General features: G+C 39.1%; 1 protein-coding gene across 1 annotated transcript in view; it reads right to left on the minus strand.

Moving 5' to 3' along the window:
* LOC130222860 (NACHT, LRR and PYD domains-containing protein 3-like) overlaps nucleotides 1-10,977 on the minus strand; it is a 36,049-nt gene extending 25,072 nt beyond the window's left edge. Inside the window, exons 1-4 of the mRNA XM_056455427.1 lie at nucleotides 10,926-10,977; nucleotides 9,250-9,340; nucleotides 8,903-9,013; nucleotides 8,566-8,679 (exon numbers count right to left, since the gene is read on the minus strand). Coding sequence (XP_056311402.1) covers nucleotides 8,566-8,679; nucleotides 8,903-9,013; nucleotides 9,250-9,299 — 275 coding nt within the window. The 5' untranslated portion in view covers nucleotides 9,300-9,340; nucleotides 10,926-10,977. The remainder of the gene's footprint in view (nucleotides 1-8,565; nucleotides 8,680-8,902; nucleotides 9,014-9,249; nucleotides 9,341-10,925) is intronic.
* Nucleotides 10,978-21,012: the final 10,035 nt, after the last annotated feature.

The raw sequence follows: 21,012 nt of genomic DNA on the forward strand, positions 1-21,012 counted from the left end.
TCTAAACTTACATTACGATTAATTAAGACTAATTACATTTTAAGATTTATCTGTACTGTGTTTGTCAGCACTGCGTCGGTGATCAGAGTACTGTAAATCTGATCATGAAACCTCAACTGTTTAACTTTGTATGTTTTTCATCATAAAACACCCAAGTAGACAGTTTTCCAAGATTTTTAATGCATTAGGGTGTAGCCTATATTTTCAGCACAGTTCGCATACAGTCGTGGGATGCACAACTACTGTTTTAATGGCTTTTTTAATTTTTATTTTTATTTAATTTTTTTTTTTTTTTATTTAGACAGAACAGAAATAAAACTAAGGAAAATTCTGAACTACCATCATGTTGTCAGTCAGTCCTCATCGCTTTCACAGAGAGGCTGCTGGTGAGAGCAAGTTCTCATGTCACAACTCTATGGTCCAACTAAATTAATAATTTTACACTGGAATACTTGAAGCAAAGTACTTTGTAAGCCAGGTTCAGCTCGCAGGTCAGCAGTTGAATAGCCTTATGGCATTAAAACAGAAACTTTGGCTTGAAAACAGGACTGTTGTACCAGTCTCAGGACTGAAAACTATGAATGCACATGCTCATATATTAACAGTATAATGCAGCAAATTATAACAAAACAATGTTGGTAACTTTGTATCTTTTTAGATAAATTTTAGTCTCCTCTTTTTTTGTCAATGATATTGCATATTGATTTAGTCACTGTTAGTACCTGATGCAGGGATGCTCAAGCCTGTTTCTGGATATCTACAGTACTTATCTGAGTTCAGCTCTAACCCTGAGCAAACACAACTAAACCAATCAAGTAGGATCTGAAGCAGCACTTGATAATTAAAGATAGGCATGTTTGATCAGGGTTGCAGCTGAACTCGGTCTCGTCTTAATCTTGGATTAAGAAGGTAGTCAACAAAAATTTTTTGTCATTATTTTTTATTCACGGACTTGACACTGCATCAAGTGACTTCTCACTAGGGATGTCCAGATTCGATCATGTGATTGGAAATTGGGCCCGATCATGCAGTTTTAGACTTGATCAAAGTCAGATGTTACTGTAATGAAGAGTCTGACAACAAGGGTTCCATGTGTTGTACATTTATTAAACACAGTTTAAAAACAAACAGGCACCAAGTATTTGTAGATGAACTCACATGAACCAAAAGCATATGGGACCAAGAGGCAGGCAGCAAACATGCGTTAGTCAGAATAACAGGCATGGGTCAGGGGCTGGCAGCAAGATATGAATTCAAGGAGAGAAGCAAGAGGTCTGGGCAGGCATCAAGGCAAACAAGGTCAAAAGACGTCCGGGTAAGCAACAGGAGATCAATAAGGAAACTGTGGTAAACCCTCAGTGATGTCAGCAGGGCAAAACAAGATTTCGCAATGAAGTGAGCATGAGTGTGTGTGTGTGTCAGGGTATATACAGAACTTCTTAAGTTGAATTTAATACCTTTTGCTACCTTTTTTAATACCTTCGAGAACAAATTTAATACCAGCATGACTTGCACGTGCTGCAACTGCAGTGGCGTAAATGAAATATCTTTCCAAATGGAATACCATATTGCAGATAACATGTAATTTAAGTAAAGCAGAGGGATTAATAAAGATGTCACAATGGGCCTTAGTCCATAGTTCTTAATCAATGTCATATATGTCATCAATGTCAATAGCCGCTCTTCTAAGAACAGTTTGGTACAGTTACGGTTGTTTCTCCACTGAGCCTGGAATGGTCCGGCACGGTTAGACAATCGTGCTGAACTGTGCCGATAAATTCTGTGTGTCAGGGCTCGAAATTAACTCTTTTACTTGGTAGCACCAGTGCTCCCAACTTCAAATATTTAGGAGCACCAGAAAAGAATTTGGGAGCACCCACCATAAATGAATGAGCACCACTGCAAATTGTATATTAAGGGATTTATTGTATTTGAAAACAACATCAATTAGGACTAACAAAAACTAGAAACATAAATCTAAATAATTCTGTGATGACTTGTTAATATTTGTGTAATAATTCCAAAATTAATGTCTAATAATTATTGATGTCAATAATACTAAAAATAAATTACATTTCTCATGATCATGCTGCCTTAAATGTGCTTGAATGTGGGTTATCTGCTATATAAAGTCCTACTGTTACATTATGAAAAATAAATCTATGGTTTGCATCAAACAAAAATGAAGGATTGCAGTAAGAAATATTTATTTTGCACTATTGTTTTCATTTGCATGTGAATTTAATAAACAATATTTCTGCTACAAAACAAACGAAAGATTATAATGAATCATTCAATTCAAGGCTGAAAGCTGCAAGCAGTCATCAGTAACTAAATAGAAAAATAATATACATCTCAAGTAAGAATAGACAAAAGAAAGGAATAAAAGTGTCACTTCTGCCACTCTTTAAAAGTTTTGGTTTGGGTTTGTGTCATTTTAAATGCTCAGTCTCGTTATGCGCTGATTTACAGTTTTCTGTGTTTGTGAAAAAAAGCAGTCGATTGATCTCGTCTGGCGGATTAACATTCAACACATAATCGATGTCATCGGTGGGGTTTACAATGACAGCGATTACAACTTTAGGTGGAATTTACAAACCTGTGTGTAACCCTGTTGTATTAAAATCATTTGTGTGTATGCAGATGCCAATACAAAGTAATGTGTATGTTTCTTTAAGAAATACGTGAGAGGGTATTCAGCAAGCTTGATTGAGATGCCACGGGTCAATTATAACAAATGCTATGTGGGGATTCAAATTCATCTGATTGGTTGAATAAGAGAGTGTGTTCTTGCACCTCCAATCAGGAGTGAAGGGGGGCGGGAGAAAAAAGAAGAACCGAGAGAGGGAAAAAAAGATGTGCGCAGTGCGTGAGAGAGACCGGGAAGTTTGTAGATTTTAGACCATAAAGTATTTTATATTCCCTTTATATTCATTATATTTCTAGTGAGAAAGGACACTTTGAAAGAAAAGTCTATACCAATGGGTACCGTGCTTGCTAGAGTCTATGCCACTGACACAGTTAGAGAGGCCAAAAATGCCGTAAAGGGCTGTCCAGAAATTGACTGAGTTATTTGATGTTGGAAATTCTCCTGTACCGCCAGAATGGAAAGTCCGGTTAAGGAGTTGTCACAGCAAGTTAATGTCTTCTCTCTCTCAGATTGGGATGTGGGTTTAGCGAAGGGAGTTGAGCAACACATAAGGCTGCGCGATGACAACCCATTCCATGAGGGTTCTCGAAGGCTAGCTCCAGCTGGCACTGAGGATGTTCGACGACACTTTAAAAACTTAACGGCAGCAGGGATTGTTAAGGAGTCTTGGAGTCCATACGCCTCATCCATAGTGGTTGCACGAAAGAAAAATGGGGATGTGAGGATGTGTGTGGACTACCGTACCCTAAACAGTCTGACAATTCCTGATCAGTATGTCACTCCAAGGGTAGAGGAGGCTTTGGACTGCTTGGTGGGAAGTAAATGGTTCTCTGTCCTGGATTTAAGAAGCAAATATCAAATTCCAATGGCTAAGGAGGATAAAGAGAAAACCGTGTTTATATGTCCTGTAGGGTTTTTTCAATTTGAACGAATGCCCCAGGGCATCACGGGAGCCCCGGCCACTTTCCAAAGGCTGATGGAAAGGGCCGTGGGGGACATGCATCTCCTTGAAGCCATTGTATATCTTGATGATATCATAGTGTACGGTCCAAACATTGGAACAACATGGATAGCGCCTACTCAAAGTTTTGGATAGACTTGAGGAATATGCCCTTAAAGTGTCAATCGATAAATGTCAATCTTGTCAGCCTGAGGTGCGCTATGTAGGGCACATAGTGTCTGCCGCGGGTGTGGCTGTTTATCCAGCAAAAATTGAGGCAGTCACTCGTTGGAAGCAGCCATATGATTTAAAGTCTCTTAGGTCGTTTTTGGGATTCTGCGGGTATTACCGTAGATACATAAAGTATTATTCATCCATTTTGAGGCCCCTGACTGATTTGACTAAGGGTTTTCCTCCGACTACTATAAGTAAGAAGGGCCCTTATTCAGGCAGTCCCAAATGGTCCGTTGCCACTGAGTGGTACGGTTCGGTACGCTTTTATGGACGTTTCCACTGTCAAAAGGCCTACCGAACCAAACCGTACCATACCACTTTTTCGGCACCCTTTCGAAAGGGTACCAAACACGAGAAAGTGTACCAAAAGGCCGAGCTAGACGCGCAGATGAACACTATTGGTTTACGGAGAGGCATCATTCGCTTACGCAAAAAGCCAGAATGAAAACAAAAAACTTAAAATACACAGCAGACGAGCCGAGACATTACAGCGGAATTATATATACATATAATAACGAGCCATGGTCGACCTGGGCTCAAACAAACCTTGTCGTCGTCATGATGAACAGCCACAAAGCCAAGAAGAAGAGCAGATTTACCCTGTGCCCCGTAGTTTTTTACGGGCCAGTCTGAGGCGCGAGCGGTTTCGCTTTCTTGCTTGCGCTCGCCGCGTGTCTATATCTGAAATAACAAACTTCTTGAGCTCATGATAATAAGCTGCGCTTGATTATTTTTGAAACCCGATCCTGTCAGACACTGACAAATGTGAGAATGAAGCGCTGAAAAAACAAGGGAGGAGCCGGAAAAAAGGAGCACATTATTTTTTTCAGCAAACATGAACAAACTGCCTTGTTTATTATTGTTATTATCACCTTTTGGACTAATATGAACTCAGAATGATGGAATTGTTCTCTAACAGAGGCTAAGTGTGCTGCTGAAGATTAAAGACACAGATGAGAGGTTTTCACTGACTGTAGGCTATATCTTGTGTTGTTTATGAACCTAAATACGGACGAAATATCTGCTGTGTGTAGTTCTTCTGTAGTTGGTAACATATCGGAGACTGTATGGGGCGGTATGTGTTTATATATGTTCATTTATTTATTTATTTAAAGGGAACATAGTTTACCTCTTTTTTTGATTTAATATTAATATTATGGGTCTTCTAAGTGTGTCAGTTTAGGTTCAGTTTAAAACACAATTCAGATTTTTTTATTATAATGTGTTAAAAAGTGTCATGTTGGGGGCGTGTCCACAGTTCGCTGATTTATGGGTGTGTTGCTTCACATTTAAATTAGTTTCGGCTTCCCGCCAACGTAACAAGGGGGCGGGGCCATGAGCTCACCCGCTCTGCGTTTGCAACAGTGTGACAGGCAGACGGAGGAGAGAGAGGATCGTACATGTACGACTCTGACACAGACCAAGCAGAGAGTACAAAATCATTTGTGTCTTTGTACAGTTTTACAGCCAACTGTGTGCTAGTTTTAAGTCCCGAGCTTGTACACAGAAACTAATAACCACGCACACTGAATTAACGCTCGATGCTGCGACACGGCACACCAGACACTCTCTGCAGCGCAGAAGAAGCATGAAGTGTCCCGAATCGTCGCGCCACGCATTTTTGAATTCTAAACATAGGTTTCTGCAGCGGTCCGCGGCGCCCAGCCGTCGACTTGAGTGCACCCTGATAGAAACCTATGTTTAGAATTCTAAAACGCATGCTATTTAAGATCACAGGGAGCTTCTGGGATCGCGAGAAATGCAAACAGCTGAAGTATAAGGTAGACTCAATAAGAAGTACACATGTTTGCAAACCAACCTAAAGATACAACCAATAATTCCGATTAGAGCGATAATGTGGAGAATATTGCTCTTGTGTTGAGCCAAATGAGCCTTGCATCTAAAAATAGAGCTAGGGTGTTCCTTTAATGATATCGCTTCGACTCACGCTAAAAATGGTGGACGTGAATCAACAAACTGAGGATATGATGACGCGTCTGTAAATCAATACTGGTGGGTGGGGGGACCGCTCTCCTACGTCAGGTAGCGGTCTATTTGAAAACAGCTCCAATTGGTCCACCATTTTTTATGTTGTTAAATTGAAAAAAAAGCACTGGGTGTGCTTATATCACCCCAATATGACAGTCTATACACCATACATGCTCATATGTCTGTTCAAACAGCTTGAAAAGTAGATTTTTTACCATAGGTGCCCTTTAAAGGCCGAAATCAAACTGCAATGATGTGATTGGGGAAAATGTTGGTACATTGTCTGAGCATGAGAAGAGCGAGGTAGGGGAAGAATTACTGGTTGTACTGTCTGATGAGAGTGGAGAGCAATCTGAGTCTGTTGTGGATGAACAAGCAGAATTAGAAAGGGAAGATCATCCTGTTTCAGAAGATTCTGACAAAGTAAATAAAAGAAATTCTCCTTACAGACTCAGAAGTCAAGTAAAACCTACCAGTCGACTCAGTTATGATGTACCAGGTGAACCTACTAATAGATCTATAACATTAGTCTCTCGTGGACTGGTTATTAGGATCAGTTTTAAGACTTCTGATGTTAAAGCCAATCGTATTTGTTGTAACTGCTTAAAGGTTTCTTCAAAACAGTAATGTACCAGTATGCTGCTTGTGGACGTTTGGTCTCATGGGGGCATGTAGACCTTCAAAAAGGGGAGAATGTAACCCTGTTGTATTAAAATCATTTGTGTGTATGCAGATACAATACAAAGTGATGTGTATGTTTCTTTAAGAAATACGTGAGAGGGTATTCATCAAGCTTGATTGAGATGCCATGGGTCTATTATAACAAATGCTATGTGGGGATTCAAATTCATCTGATTGGTTGAATAAGAGAGTGTGTTCTTGCGCCTCCAATCGAGAGTGAAGGGGGGCGGGAGAAAAAAGAAGAACCGAGAGAGGGGAAAAAAAGATGCGCGCAGTGCATGAGAGAGACCAGGAAGTTTGTAGATTTTAGACCATAAAGTCTTTTATATTCCCTTTAAGTTTATATTCAGTGTTTAGCAGCACACACACATTGCTATAAACTGAAAGAAGATCTGACTCGTGGAGTAAGTGAGAGACAGTTTGAGGTGTATTTGCGTAAGGAAATTCATCACAGGACTTCACTCACTATAATTCGATTCGATACCCTTACGAACTGAAAATTTTGAACTGGATAACGAACTTGCTGGAAGCATCACTGTGAGACGAAGAACACCAGACTGCTGTGAGTCGTGGGCTCAACCAGTCTATGAGCATCGCTGGATGGCGAGTTTGGCGTATCAGATTACACCTGCGTGAGCCTCGTTCACTCATCGAATAATTGAGGTACCTTTATTTTGTTTGTTCGGCGGCGCACGCGCAAACACCACCTCACATGACAGCACTCAGGTCCTACTCTTAACATATACATAAATCCATGCAAAGTTTAGAATAAGACCTGCACTTAACACAAATTAAAAATTTATCAAAAAAATTGAGCTTGACAATTTATTACCTCGTCAGATGATGTTTATTACTTTTTAATACTTTTTAATGCCCTTAATTTTGGCTAATTTCATTGACTACCTTTTACAACCCCGCAGTCACCCTGGTGTGTCTGTGTGTGTGATGAGAATCAGGTGCAGTGCAATTAGAGAAAGGTACGAGGCTTATGGGGGATGTAGTGCTTAGAAGTCCAGTGAGATGGACCTCTGCTGGCCAGTGATGGGAATGGCTGGGACCTGAGTCAGTGACAGCTACCTTCTGATCAGGACTGTGAAACATGTAACAGACATGCAAACTTGGGGTTGCAAGAGGTGGAAAAGAAAAGACTCCTTTTAACACAACAAACCTGATAAGGCACCTCAAAATCAAACCCCAACACAATACAGCGAGTTTACCCAGGCAACCCAACCGAAGACGAATCACTTTACGCTGCAGGAGAGTTAGAAGAGGAGAGAAAAAAATGCCCCGTGACAGCGCAAAGGCACAGGACATCAAAGATAAGATAGCACAAATGATCGCAATGAGTTTTGCATTTGTAGAGAACCCTAGATTTCTTAAGCTTATGGAGCATGTAGAACCTTGTCGAAAGATTTTTTTAACATAGATTCTTCACTTCTGGACTTTAGTGAAACAGTAAATCTATGTTATAGCATCATCTTTAGCAGCGCTGAATAATGTACAGCTCATCCTGGATTCACAGACTTACTCTGGCTTCATACAAACACAACTGCTGAATCTCGAGTCTCTGCTATAGTTACTGACTGACTAAAAATAATATCAGAACTTAAAAATTTAATTACTCTTACATTGCTGCTGTGTTCATCTTCTTTATTGTTCAACATGATGCAGATTTTAAAACAGCTCTATCTCAAATCAATATCTCTTGTGCATATAAATATTTGTGTGTTTGTCTCACTGAACTTGTTTATTCATATTCATACCTCTATTTTTTTTTTCTTTTGATTGCCCACTTTGGAAATTTTGCTGACAGTAGTAAAAACATGTAAACCTCATTGTATTAACTCTTACAGTTTGAGTATCACTACATTCTCAGTACTTTACTAATGATCAAACGTGAGTGTGTTGACATTTATTTATTTATTTATTACAACTTGCTTGCATTTTGTTTCAAGTAATAAAATGTCTTAAGCGGACTGTGAGAATAAAGTGTAATAATTTCTGATCTTCTTGAAAACACATGATCATATAAATGCTGCAGTATAATCATGTGTGTGTGGAGATGATCTACCTGACAGCAGGTCCTGTGTCTCCACTACTTAAGTTTATTATTCGACCTATAGACTTGTCACTCTTCACAGACACACAGCTGGGCTCTGCTTCTGCTCTCTTCTGATGAACTGAACTAAAACAGAGAAGAATAAATTTCATCACTGCACATTTAACAAACAAGATGTTATTCATTTCCAAAACTCTTTAACAGCACTTTGTCCAGCAGAATTCGGCTCCAACCTCAAACTTAATAGTTTTCTATATAATTTTTTAAATCCAATAAATCAAAAGCAAATCAGTTGATTAATTTATTATGAAAATAATTATTAGTTGCAGACCTAATAAAAATGTTATACCTGGCAGGCCGTCTGTCTTTGCTCTTAACATTTCCTGCTCCATTCATCGACCTGCCACTCTTCATAGACACACAGCTGGGCTCTGCTTCTGCTCTCTTCCTCTTACGTGATCTAAAACAGAGAAGGTTAAAGTTCAGCACTGTACATCATCATATAAAAAGCTTTAAACAACACTTTATTATAATTTCCTCTATGTTTTAACAAATACAGTTATTATAAGTTTATATATTTTTTAATTGTATAACTTATATTTTCAAATGAAGATAAAGCACACACACACACACACACAACAAAATTCATTTCTTGTAGAAAATAACAATATAAAAATGTTATATCTTGAGTAGTACCTGCATCCTGTAAACAAATCCTGATCTCCACAAGTGTATGTGTCCTCCATGATGGAGCTGAAGAGTTTGATCTCCAGCAGAGAAGAAGAAACTGACAATCACAAATCAAAACTACACTTTACATGGCTGTGGGATGAGCAGTTCTGTGGTGTTTGTAATTTTACATAAGTAGTTAAAACACAATCACTGCCACTTTGAGTGGCAGTATCAAAAATCAATATATCACAATCAACAGTTACTGTAGGCGGTAGATCTTTCTCATATCTCTGGAACTCTGGAACAGACACACTTTGTCAGTTTAAAACTAGATTAAAGACACATCTCTTTGCATTAGCATACACATAAAACACAGATGCTGTTGAAATCCAAATCCTCTAAAGGATTGTTAGGCTGCATTGTTTAGGGCAACTGGAGCAGGGAACACTTCCCTAAAGACATTATAATTTGGACGGCATTTACACGTATGTCAGTATGTTTCTTATTATCCCGAGGTCTCTATAATCCTGGACTATGCCCTAACCTGAGCAGATGCTGTGGTGGTCATGAAGGAGTGGACAGTGTGGGACTGATTCCAGAAAGACCCCAGTGACAGACCAGTCTCCGCATTTATCCCATGGGGCCAGATGAGAAATGGCCGTGCCCAACTTAGCCTGGTTTCTGTCAAAGTTTTATTTTTTTTAACTTCACTTTCATCAACTGGTAAAGTTTGTTTCTCGCCGTTGTCGCCACTGGCTTGCTTGGTTTGGGACTTGTGGAGCTGTGCATCAATGGATTTGCTCTTCTGTGTTTGGACTTTCATCAGCGAAAATTAAACTACACTAAACTGACCTTCAACTGAAAACTAAACTGAAGCGGTTTCAATTTACTATAATCTTCTATGTTAAGCTGCTTTGACACAATCTACACTGTAAAAGCGCTATAGAAATAAAGATGAATTGAGGACTTGAAAGTGTGTAACTGTTTAAATTAAATACAAAAAAGAGACAGAAGAAAATAACAATTCTGTAAAATTACCCTGTGTGTATGTGTGTGTGCAAGATCACCCTTCACATATGGGATCATGTAATTTATAATGATTTTCTTGCCACTTCAGAAGGTTATTTATCTTCAGAACGAGTTAAACCAGAAACACTTCAGGAAAACAAATGAAATCGGTCTGATTGGTGAAACTCTTAAAAGTTTTCAGCTCATGTATAATAATGTCAAACACAGATTGTGATATAAAGCTACACAGCCCTTATTTTCCACAGATGTACACTCATAAAACAAACTAAATGCATTCATGAATACTATTATTGCTGCTCATTTTACAGAATGAGTCTGTAATTAACAATGTAGACACAGTATTGGGTTAGAAAAAAGCTGTCAAGTGAGTTTCTGTCTCACAGATTTCACAGCAATACGCTAAGAAACACATTCTGAGAATCACAGACTCACTAATAAACACAAAGATCACTCATAAATAACGGATATTCCAGTATCAGAATGAGCAGCTTTCTGTGATTCTCTTTCAGAAACACACTTGATCATCTGTTTGATCATGATATCAAGAGGTAGAAATTACAACATCAGAATGACCTCAGGTCAGCAGTAGTCTCAGAAACAAAGAGATTGATCGACGGATTATAAAATGACAATCATACATGAAATAAGGAATAGAAAGAGCAATCTCTCACCTCACATAACAATTGCAGATTTTTTTAGTCCTTCTCTGAGCTGAGTTGACAAACAGATCTGAAAATACTTTCACTTCTGAAAAACACAACAAACTGGTTTGAGACATGATAATAGTAATAATAAAAACATGCCACATGAAAACACACACACGCACACACACTATCCATTTATCTATCCATCTATGAATTAGCAATGGAGGCTAGAGCTATACCAAAAAAAAAAAAAAAACAACTATACAAACCAAATACTCACATTTGTGTACTCTACAACACAATAATCTCTTGAAAGCTGTACTAGATACTGGATATTCAAGATGTGTTCATAATCCTCATTAGAATATCATTAAATTTCACATCCTGTGCAAAAAAGCAAGAGGATCATGGTCTGTATTATTAGTGACTATGTCCAGTGACCATGACAACTGCCTCCAAGGTAAACATTAGAATGCTGTAAAGCCAACACCGGTGCCTCTTTATCAGTTGTACTGTACATTTGTACTGTACTTTTGAGCGTTGGTGAATTTACTAAAACACATATAGGATGATCTATGCCAGGGGTGTCAAATGCAATTCATGGAGAGTCCTGCAGAGTTTAGATGCAACCCTGCTACAACACATTTACCTGCTGCTCAACTCTTCTTTGTGCATCCTCGTTTTATCTCCTTCATTATCTTCCTGCTTAATATTCACATTTGCATTTTTGGCTGAGGAGGAGCTGAAAACAAGGGAAGGTGTTAAGAAGCACCTCATGATTCAAACAAGAATGAAAAATTCAATACATATATGGGAGTCATTAAATCATAATGTGAGTTTAATTCTGCAGCAGACAGGGAGACACCACAAAAACTAAAGACGGTTTAGCTCACGGTCCTTCAACAGCTCACAGTGGCTCTGTTGGTCACCCACAGTATCATTGACAGACAGTCAGATTAACCACTGCTGGCATCTGGGTTATACGTGAATATAATATCTGTCTGGACCTGATCTGCAAACTTTATTTAAAAAGTATCTCTGTTCTATTAAATGAACACATTACGAGATGAGAATCTGACTTTAATAATTAGATTAACTCTAGAAAACACTTCAAATGCTGAAGGAAAGTAATACTTTCTCCTGAATTGACAACCTGTCAGGTGATGAACACGTAGATTAGATTAGATTAGATTCAACTTTATTGCCATTACACATCTACAAGTACAAGGCAACGAAGTGCAGTTTAGGTCTAACCAGGAGTGCAATAGCAGCAAGTGCAGGACACATGGTTACCAGGAAACCACTCGCTGCTGAATGTAGTGTCTGAATGAAGCATAATGAACTGTTCTTATGGTCTACTGTCTTTTATCATAACATTACAGAATACAGTGAGAGTCAGCATGTGTCTGTAGAAGCAGAGATAATGACATACAGTATAAGACAAACACAAATTTGGATGTCATGTAAACACTGCAATATTTACAGTTCAGAGAATGTGAAATCAGACAGGATTGATTGTTTCCCTTCTGAAAAAAACTGCTTAAACCAGCCTAGGCTGGTTGGCTGGTTTTATCTGGTCGACCAGCCTGGTTTTAGAGGGGTTTTGGCCATTTCCAGGCTGGTTTCCAGCCATTCCCAGCCTGGTCTTAGCTAGTCAGGCTGGAAAATGACCAGCTAAAACCAGCTATGTCCAGCTTAAACCAGGCTGGTCAAGCTGATTTTAGCTAGATTTAGCTGGTTTAGCTGGAAACCAGCCCCTATAAAACCAGGGTGGTCAACCAGCTAAAACCAGCCAACCAGCCTAAGCTGGATTTTTCAGCAGGGTTGATAAATAATAGAGCAGCAAACCCTCACTGATGATCCCGATATCATTCACAGCAGCTCATATTAAGCTGGACTAAATAAAAGTCTTTCTCTAACTGATTTCACTGTATATATATTATATACCTAGATGTTTGTTTTGACCAGTGATGTGTCTTTATAAGTGTGCATTTTCACTACTTCGGAAACAAGTATTGAGGAGGAAGCAGTCCTCCAGATAAACCTGTTTTGTAAGTCGTCTACATTCTTTTAGATGTAAACAGGTTTCTTGATGTTTCTCAGCACTTCCTTTAGCAGAAAACACAGATAAAAACTAAACTTTAATAACACACAAGAGGAACTCAATGTCCCGCTCTGTATTTGGTGATAAAATACTGGAAAATGCAGCAGAACATTTTCAGCAAAATATCAGTCAGAAAGATGAACACATCTGTTACGTTCCTATACATTCCTGTGTGGCGTGATTATTATTATTATTTTTCCTCTAGTCTCTAGTCTCTCTCTCCCTCTCTCACTCTCCCCCTCTCTCTCTCTGTGCTTGCTCGCTCTCTCCCGCTTTCACCCATACAGTGGCTCTGATTGGCTACCGCTGCCCAGCTGTTTGCTCTGTTCCCTCCTGATGTCACCCACGGTCTCCAATCCAGCCACTGCCACCGTGGCATAAAAGTGGTGACAGGACGCTACTCGAGAGGCCCTGAATTTCTGTGTTTAACTGTGTGTCAGTGAAATTTGCTATCCGTTTTCTGTGTGTTACAATTTGGTATATGTCCGTTGTTATTTGTCTGTTCTCCATTTGTCTGCTGTCAGTGTTATGCGCATCTGAGGTTGGAGAGTGGGGCAGGTAAGAATGTCGCGCAAACATTGTGCACACGTAGTTTTTAATATCACTGTTGTTAGACACACTAGGTAAGGGGCGTGCTCCATCCACTGTACTTTTTGTTTTCTCATGGTGTATATTAGAGTAGGTTAGGTAGTGCGTAATAGACGCGAAGATTTCTTTTCAATAACTGCTGTATTTTTTTTTTTGGATAGTTAGGGTAGATGTTGGGCCAATAGATTGTTTTGTTTTATTTATTTCTATTGTTTGGATGCCGCCCACGTCTCAACTCTCCCATCTATCTGTTCAAACATCTTGTGTCCCATTTGTTGTCTGTAATTTCAATATATTCTTGTAAATATTTAATGTTCTTTCTATATACATATTTTTGCATTTATTTATCACTACCTTTGTAAATAAACTCACTTTATTGCATTTAGTTAGTCTTGGTATTTTGTTCCTCACTTGTTGATATTGTGTGTTTGCTTATGTGTTTTATCCAAAATTAATGTTACTCTCCTTCCCCTTTACTCACCATCTTTAAAAACGTAACAACATCAGAGTCATGTACTGAACGCTGTGAATTACACTGCTGCTGATTATTACTGCAGATTCAGCATTTATTGAAATAAGTGTGAGGGAGATCTGTGTGCGCTGTGCAGATGTTTCTCTTCACTTATGTTGTATTGTGTGCAGTGAGTGAAAAGACAAATGAAGCTGTACCCTGAGATAAAGGCAGACGAAGACAGATAAAGCTGATTTGTAGAGGAAGATTCAGACACTGAGTGTAGAGTTATGACTGACTGGATGAGCAGTAAGACTGAACTCAAGCTTTCTGTTCAAGACACACACACACATACATACTGCTATCACAACACTTTTATTCTCCTTCAATACACTTCCTCAGCTTATGTTAATGCTGCTTTCTACTGCCATCTAGTGGACATTTTAGCACAGCACAAAACTATTTCAATGTGACACAACATAGAGGTGTGATGAACAACAAACTCAGAGTTGCAAAGTCATTTTTAGATCCACAAGATCTGGGTTGTATTCCAGACAGCAGGTTACTGTATGTGGCATATTCTGGTCAATTAAAGGGTAAGTAAGTGTATAATCTCAGCTTTCAGTTCCCTAACCAGAGGTAACTTTCATGGTATGCAAGTAACCATAGCAAATTGCTCCCTGAAGATAACCTGCTCTGGAATAAAGATATCTTATATGCAGTGTGTAATATATAGACGAATTACCATGTTTGTAAATATTCAGGATGTGTGTGCAGCGAGGTGGCAGAAAAAAAAAAACAGACATTTACAGCAAGGTAATGACATTCGATGTGGAACAGAGTTTGTTGTTGTCTTAGAAATAAGTTATATTGATTACATATTATATATATTATTTACATAATGCTTTCAGCATATTATAACAGCTCGTCACCCAGTGATAAGCACTGTGATTCGGCAAAATTAACGTTAAAGTGAGCGGCGTTCATCTGACAGGTCCATGTGCAATGGCACCCTCCCAATGAATATTGGATAAGACGAAATGGCCAAGCATCCAGCCCCAAATATACAATCTCATTGAAGCTCCAAGTGATTTTACACGAGAGAAGTTAAAGGCCTACAAGTGTTTGGATGCCAACAATGTTGTTCTGTGTGGTCATGTGCAAGAAATAATGTTCCATGATTTCCAGATTCAAAACTATGTAGTGCTAAAAAACCGAGCCTAGACAAAGACAAGGAAAGCAGACAGAACTGTACAAGACCTGGGTAATTAATCATCAACAAGCAAAACTGCATTCTGACAGCTAACTACACCTGTACGACAGGGTATGTGAACTTACACATAGAGGTGAAGTTGGTTTTATATTCGCAGATTCTGACTTTCTTCTTAATAATGATTTCATAAAAGTATTATTTGCAAACTCTAAATAGCGAAATCATATTAGCAGCCAATGACTATCAAAGTACAACATTGTTCACAGCCAAATAAACAGTGTTAATGTTGTTTTCAAGTCACACTTGCAGGTTTTTCAGACAGAATATTCAAAGTGCTGTGGTAAACAATATAGGGAGTGTGTCACAAGCTGTCACTGAATGAATGTGTGTAAAACCAAGTTTACCTTAATAACTTACACTTTCACCTTTCATTCTTAGCATTCAGTGTCTGCAGTTTAATTGATCATGACCATTTCTCCACTGGCCAAACGTCTTGTGCAGAGCTGCTGTCAAGGCGCCGGAGGCAGGAAGCTGGACCTCAGCGAAGACTCGTCTGTCTCTGGAGCGTCACAGGAATCAGTCTCATGCTCTCCACTCCTCCATGAACACCCCAGTAGCTGCTCAGGATATGGCCTGGTCCAGGATATGGAAACCTTGGGATCATCTCGTCGCTGGTCTTGGATCGGATTAGTGGCGCTGTGTGGTCTGAGTGTCTCGGGATGAGTATCCCCAGGTGAAAATAGAGAATAAAGAGAATAATTAGCGTAGCTGCTGTTCATAGTGTATATAAACGAGATGAAGAAACCTGTGTGGAGCACATTCATGTATCATACCGCTAAGTGATGCACTGAGTGTATGCTTTACTAAAAAGATAGGTCTTTAATCTAGTTTTGAACTGCGAGAGTGTGTCTGAGCCTCGGACGTTATCAGGAAGGCTATTCCAGAGTTTGGGAGCCATAAATGAGAAGGCTCGACCTCCTTTACTCAACTTTGCTATTCTAGGTACTACCAGAAGCCCTGAGTTTTGAGATCTTAAAGAGCGAGTTGGATTGTAGCGAGACAGAAGGTTGGTTAGACAAACAGGAGCTAGATTATTTAAGGCTTTATAGGTAAGAAGCAATATTTTAAATTCAATACGAAACTTAACAGGCAGCCAGTGTATGGAGGATAAAATTGGGGTGATATGATCACATTTTCTAGACCTGGTAAGAACTCTGGCAGCTGCATTTTGTACTAGCTGAAGTTTGATAATAGAGGATGCTGGGCAGCCAGCAAACAGAGCATTACAGTAATCCAGCCTTGAAGTCATAAAAGCATGGACTAGCTTTTTTCAGTCGATTCATGAGTGGTCAATGATGTCAAATGCCGCACTAAGATCTAGTGGAATTAATAGCGAGATGCACCCTTGGTCAGCAGCTAAGAATAAATCGTTGGTTATTTTTTCTAATGCAGTTTCTGTACTGTGATGAGCTCTGAAACCTGACTGAAACACTTCAAAAACCTTGTTCATCTGCAGAAAGGAGCATAATTGGGCAGAAACAGCTTTTCCTAGTATTTTAGACATAAATGGAGGATTTGAAAAAGGCCTATAATTAGCTAAGTTGCTGGGGTCCAGTTGCGGATTCTTAATAATAGGCTTAATAACAGCTAGCTTGTAAGGATTTGGAACATGTCCTAAAGATAAAGAAGAGTTGATAACATTAAGAGGTTCTCCTATAACAGGTAGCAATTCTTTCAGTAATTTTGCTGGAATTGGGTCCAACATACACGTTGCTGGTTTAGAGCTATTTATAATTATATCTAGCTCTTCCTGTTCTATGATTTTGAAGCACTGTAGGTTATTTTGATTCAGTGGGATGTTTACTGGATCTGAAGTATAAGGTGGTGCAGAAAGTTTAACATCTCCTATTTTCTGTCTAAAGCCATGTATTTTATCACTGAAAAAATTCATGAAGTCATCACTAATAATTTGCGGTGGACCATTTTGTTCCAAAGATGACCGATTATTTGTTAATTTAGCAATGGTGTTAAATAAGAACCTAGGATTGTTATGATTATTTTCTATCAGCTTGCGGAGGTGCTTAGCCCTGGCAGATTTTAGAGCTCTTCTATAGCAAGACATACTGTTTTTGTACACAATTCTAAAGACCTTGTGGGAAAATAAATTTATATTATCTATCTATCTATCTATCTATCTATCTATAGGTCCTTCTCAAAAAATTAGCATATTGTGACAAAGTTCATTATTTTCTGTAATGTACTGATAAACATTAGACTTTCATATATTTTACATTCATTACACACAACTGAAGTAGTTTCAAGCCTTTTATTGTTTTAATATTGATGATTTTGGCATACAGCTCATGAAAACCCAAAATTCCTATCTAAAAAATTTGCATATTTCATCCTACTAATAAAAGAAAAACATTTTTAATACAAAAAAAAAAAAAAAAATGTCAACCTTCAAATAATTATGTTCAGTTATGCAGTTAATACTTGGTCGGGAATCCTTTTGCAGAAATGACTGCTTCAATGTGGCGTGGCATGGAGGCAATCAGCCTGTGGCACTGCTGAGGTGTTATGGAGGCCTTCGATAGCAGCCTTAAGCTCATCCAGAGTGTTAAGTCTTGCGTCTCTCAACTTTCTCTTCCCAATATCCCACAGATTCTCTATGGGGTTCAGGTCAGGAGAGTTGGCAGGCCAATTGAGCACAGTAATAAAATGGTCAGTAAACCATTTACCAGTGGTTTTGGCACTGTGAGCAGGTGCCAGGTCATGCTGAAAAAGGAAATCTTCATCTCCATAAAGCTTTTCAGCAGAAGGAAGCATGAAGTTCTCAAATCTCCTGATAGCTAGCTGCATTGACCCTGCCCTTGATAAAACACAGTGGACCAACACCAGCAGCTGACATGGCACCCCAGACCATTACTGACTGTGGGTACTTGACACTGGACTTCAGGCATTTTGGCATTTTCCCTCTCCCCAGTCTTCCTCCAGACTGGCGCCTTGATTTCTGAATGACATGCAAAATCTGCTTTCGTCCGAAAAAAGTACTTTGGACCACTGAGCAACAGTCCAGTGCTGCTTCTCTGTAGCCCAAGTCAGGCACTTCTGCCGCTGTTTCTGGTTCAAAAGTGGCTTGAATGCGGCACCTTTAGCCCATTTCCTGCACACGCCTGTACACAGTGGCTCTGGATGTTTCTACTCCAGACTCAGTCCAATGCTTCCGCAGGTCCCCCAAGGTCTGGAATCGGTCCCTCTCCACAATCTTCCTCAGTGTCCGGTCACCTCTTCTCATTGTGCAGCGTTTTCTGCCACACTTTTTCCTTCCCACAGACTTCCCACTGAGGTGCCTTGATACAGCATTCTGGGAACAGCCTATTGGTTCAGAATTTTCTTTCTGTGTCTTACCCTTTTGCTTGAGGGTGTCAATGATGGCCTTCTGGACAGCAGTCAGGTCGGCAGTCTTACCCATGATTGAGGTTTTGAGTAATGAACCAGGCTGGGAGTTTTTAAAAGCCTCAGGAATGTTTTGCAGGTGTTTAGATTTAATTTGTTGATTCAGATGATTAGGTTAATAGCTTGTTTAGAGAACCTTTTCATGATATGCTAATTTTTTGAGATAGGAATTTTGGGTTTTCATGAGCTGTATGCCAAAATCATCAATATTAAAACAATAAAAGGATTGAAACTACTTCAGTTGTGTGTAATGAATCTAAAATATATGAAAGTCTAATGTTTATCAGTACATTACAGAAAATAATGAACTTTATCACAATATGCAAATTTTTTGAGAAGGACCTGTATATATCTGGTGTGACAGACCTTAAAATGTCTTGGTTTCCTGAGCCCTGACTGTCTCCGAAGTAATGCAAATTGTCATTTTCACAGCATGGCTGTGTCTATTGTTTTCTCTTTTCGGTCAACTGATCAGACAGGACTGGTCTCCAAAACATCATTTTGCACACTGTTTTCTGCCTTGGTCTTCGGGTGAAACTTTCAGGTTGAAGAAACCCCTTTTATGTGGTCAGTAGCTGGGCAGGTTTCTAATATGTTGTCATCCACTCTGCAGACTTACATGCTGATGAGATCAGGCCTGAAAAGGCAGTTTACCCTGCCGACAACAACACTTCATTTGCATGCTTTGTTTTAGAATGTATAAAAACCTAGTGCTCATCTTTGGTGGACAGAACAATATTTCTACTAGGGCGATATATTGGAGCGGATCTGCTAATTTCAGGTCAACACAGCTTATATAGTAAAAGGGTAGTGGTCTCTACTATCATCACTTTGTGGTATAATGTGTACATCAATGACCTCAATTTCATAAGACAGAATTAGATCAAATGTATGCTTTAAGTGATGGGTTGGACCAACGTCGTTTTGCATTATCCCAAGTGGATGTAGTAAATCCATAAACACAAGCCCTAATGTGTCGTTAGCATCATCTGTGTGGATGTTAAAGTCTTCGACAATTAGTATTTTATCAGTTTTAACTAGTAAGTCAGAAATAAAATTAGAAAAGTCTTTTAGAAAATTGACATAGGGTCCTGGGGGTCTATATATGGTGAATAGAGCGAGAGATAATATACGTTTTTGCATAATGTCCGGAAGCATAACATTAGGTGCTTATACGTCAAAGGAGTTAAACATAAGTCCGTTTCTCTGATTAACTCCACCACCACGACCAGTTTGACGAGCCTCGTGTTTATATAAGATTCATGGAGCAGTTGCTTCATTTAAATTAATATAGTCATTTTGTTTCAGCCAGGTTTCAGTGAGACAGAGTGCATTAAGAATGTTATCTGTTATTATTTCATTTATGATAAGAGCTTTAGGTGCTAGTGACCTGGGACCTCATGTACGAAGACTTGCGTTGAAATCATACTAAAACATTGCGTACGCACAAAGCTGTAAATGTATGAAACACTGCTTACGCGGAATCCCACGCATATTCTCTTTGTACATCCAAATTAATGTGAAACTGAGTGCACGTGCACGAGCGCAAAACCCCTCCCTGCCTTCTCCCCTGTATGAATATGCTAATGGCTCTACTTTGACAAAACCAAACAAAAAAGCAATGGCAAAAGCAAGCAAAAAGAGAAACTTTGAACAGAATGTGAATTGGAGGTGCTCCTATCAGAGGTAGACCGGAGAAAAACTGTGTTATTTGCAAGTTTGTGCTCCGGAATTAATAACAAAAGAAAAGAGAGGGAGAGTTTAGCTGATGCGGTTAATGCAGTTAGGTCTGAACATCACACTTTGAGTGAATTTAAAAAGAAATGGTCTGATGTAAAGGTGTAAAATTTTGTAGCAGCGTGAGTGGCGTAGCTTGTAAAGCCCATGGCAACATGTTTTGACACGTTCGATCATGGACTGGTTTGAACCCAGTGTCTGATGAACTCATTCTTCTTTTTTCCCCCACTACATATCAGATTTTGCCTACTCTTCATCACAAGGAAGACAAGTAGGAATCATTAATTAGTGTGTGTATTATGTTAAGCGCATTTGAGCATCACATATTATTTGCACATTTATTGAATGGAAATGTTTCTGATGTTTCTGAGGCCACCTTCCAGCCTCCGCCACTGAGACTGCAGCTCTGCACAAGACGTTTGGCCAGCGGAGAAATTAAAATGGTCGTGCCCAACTGAGTCTGGTTTCTCTCAAGGTTTTTTTTTCTTCACTTTCGCCATTAGTGAAGTTTTTTTTCCCTCTCCGCTGTCGCCACTGGCTTGCATGGTTCGGGATCTATAGA

The sequence above is a fragment of the Danio aesculapii genome, chromosome 4 (genome assembly GCF_903798145.1).
Source record: "Danio aesculapii chromosome 4, fDanAes4.1, whole genome shotgun sequence".
Lineage (NCBI taxonomy): Eukaryota > Metazoa > Chordata > Actinopteri > Cypriniformes > Danionidae > Danio > Danio aesculapii.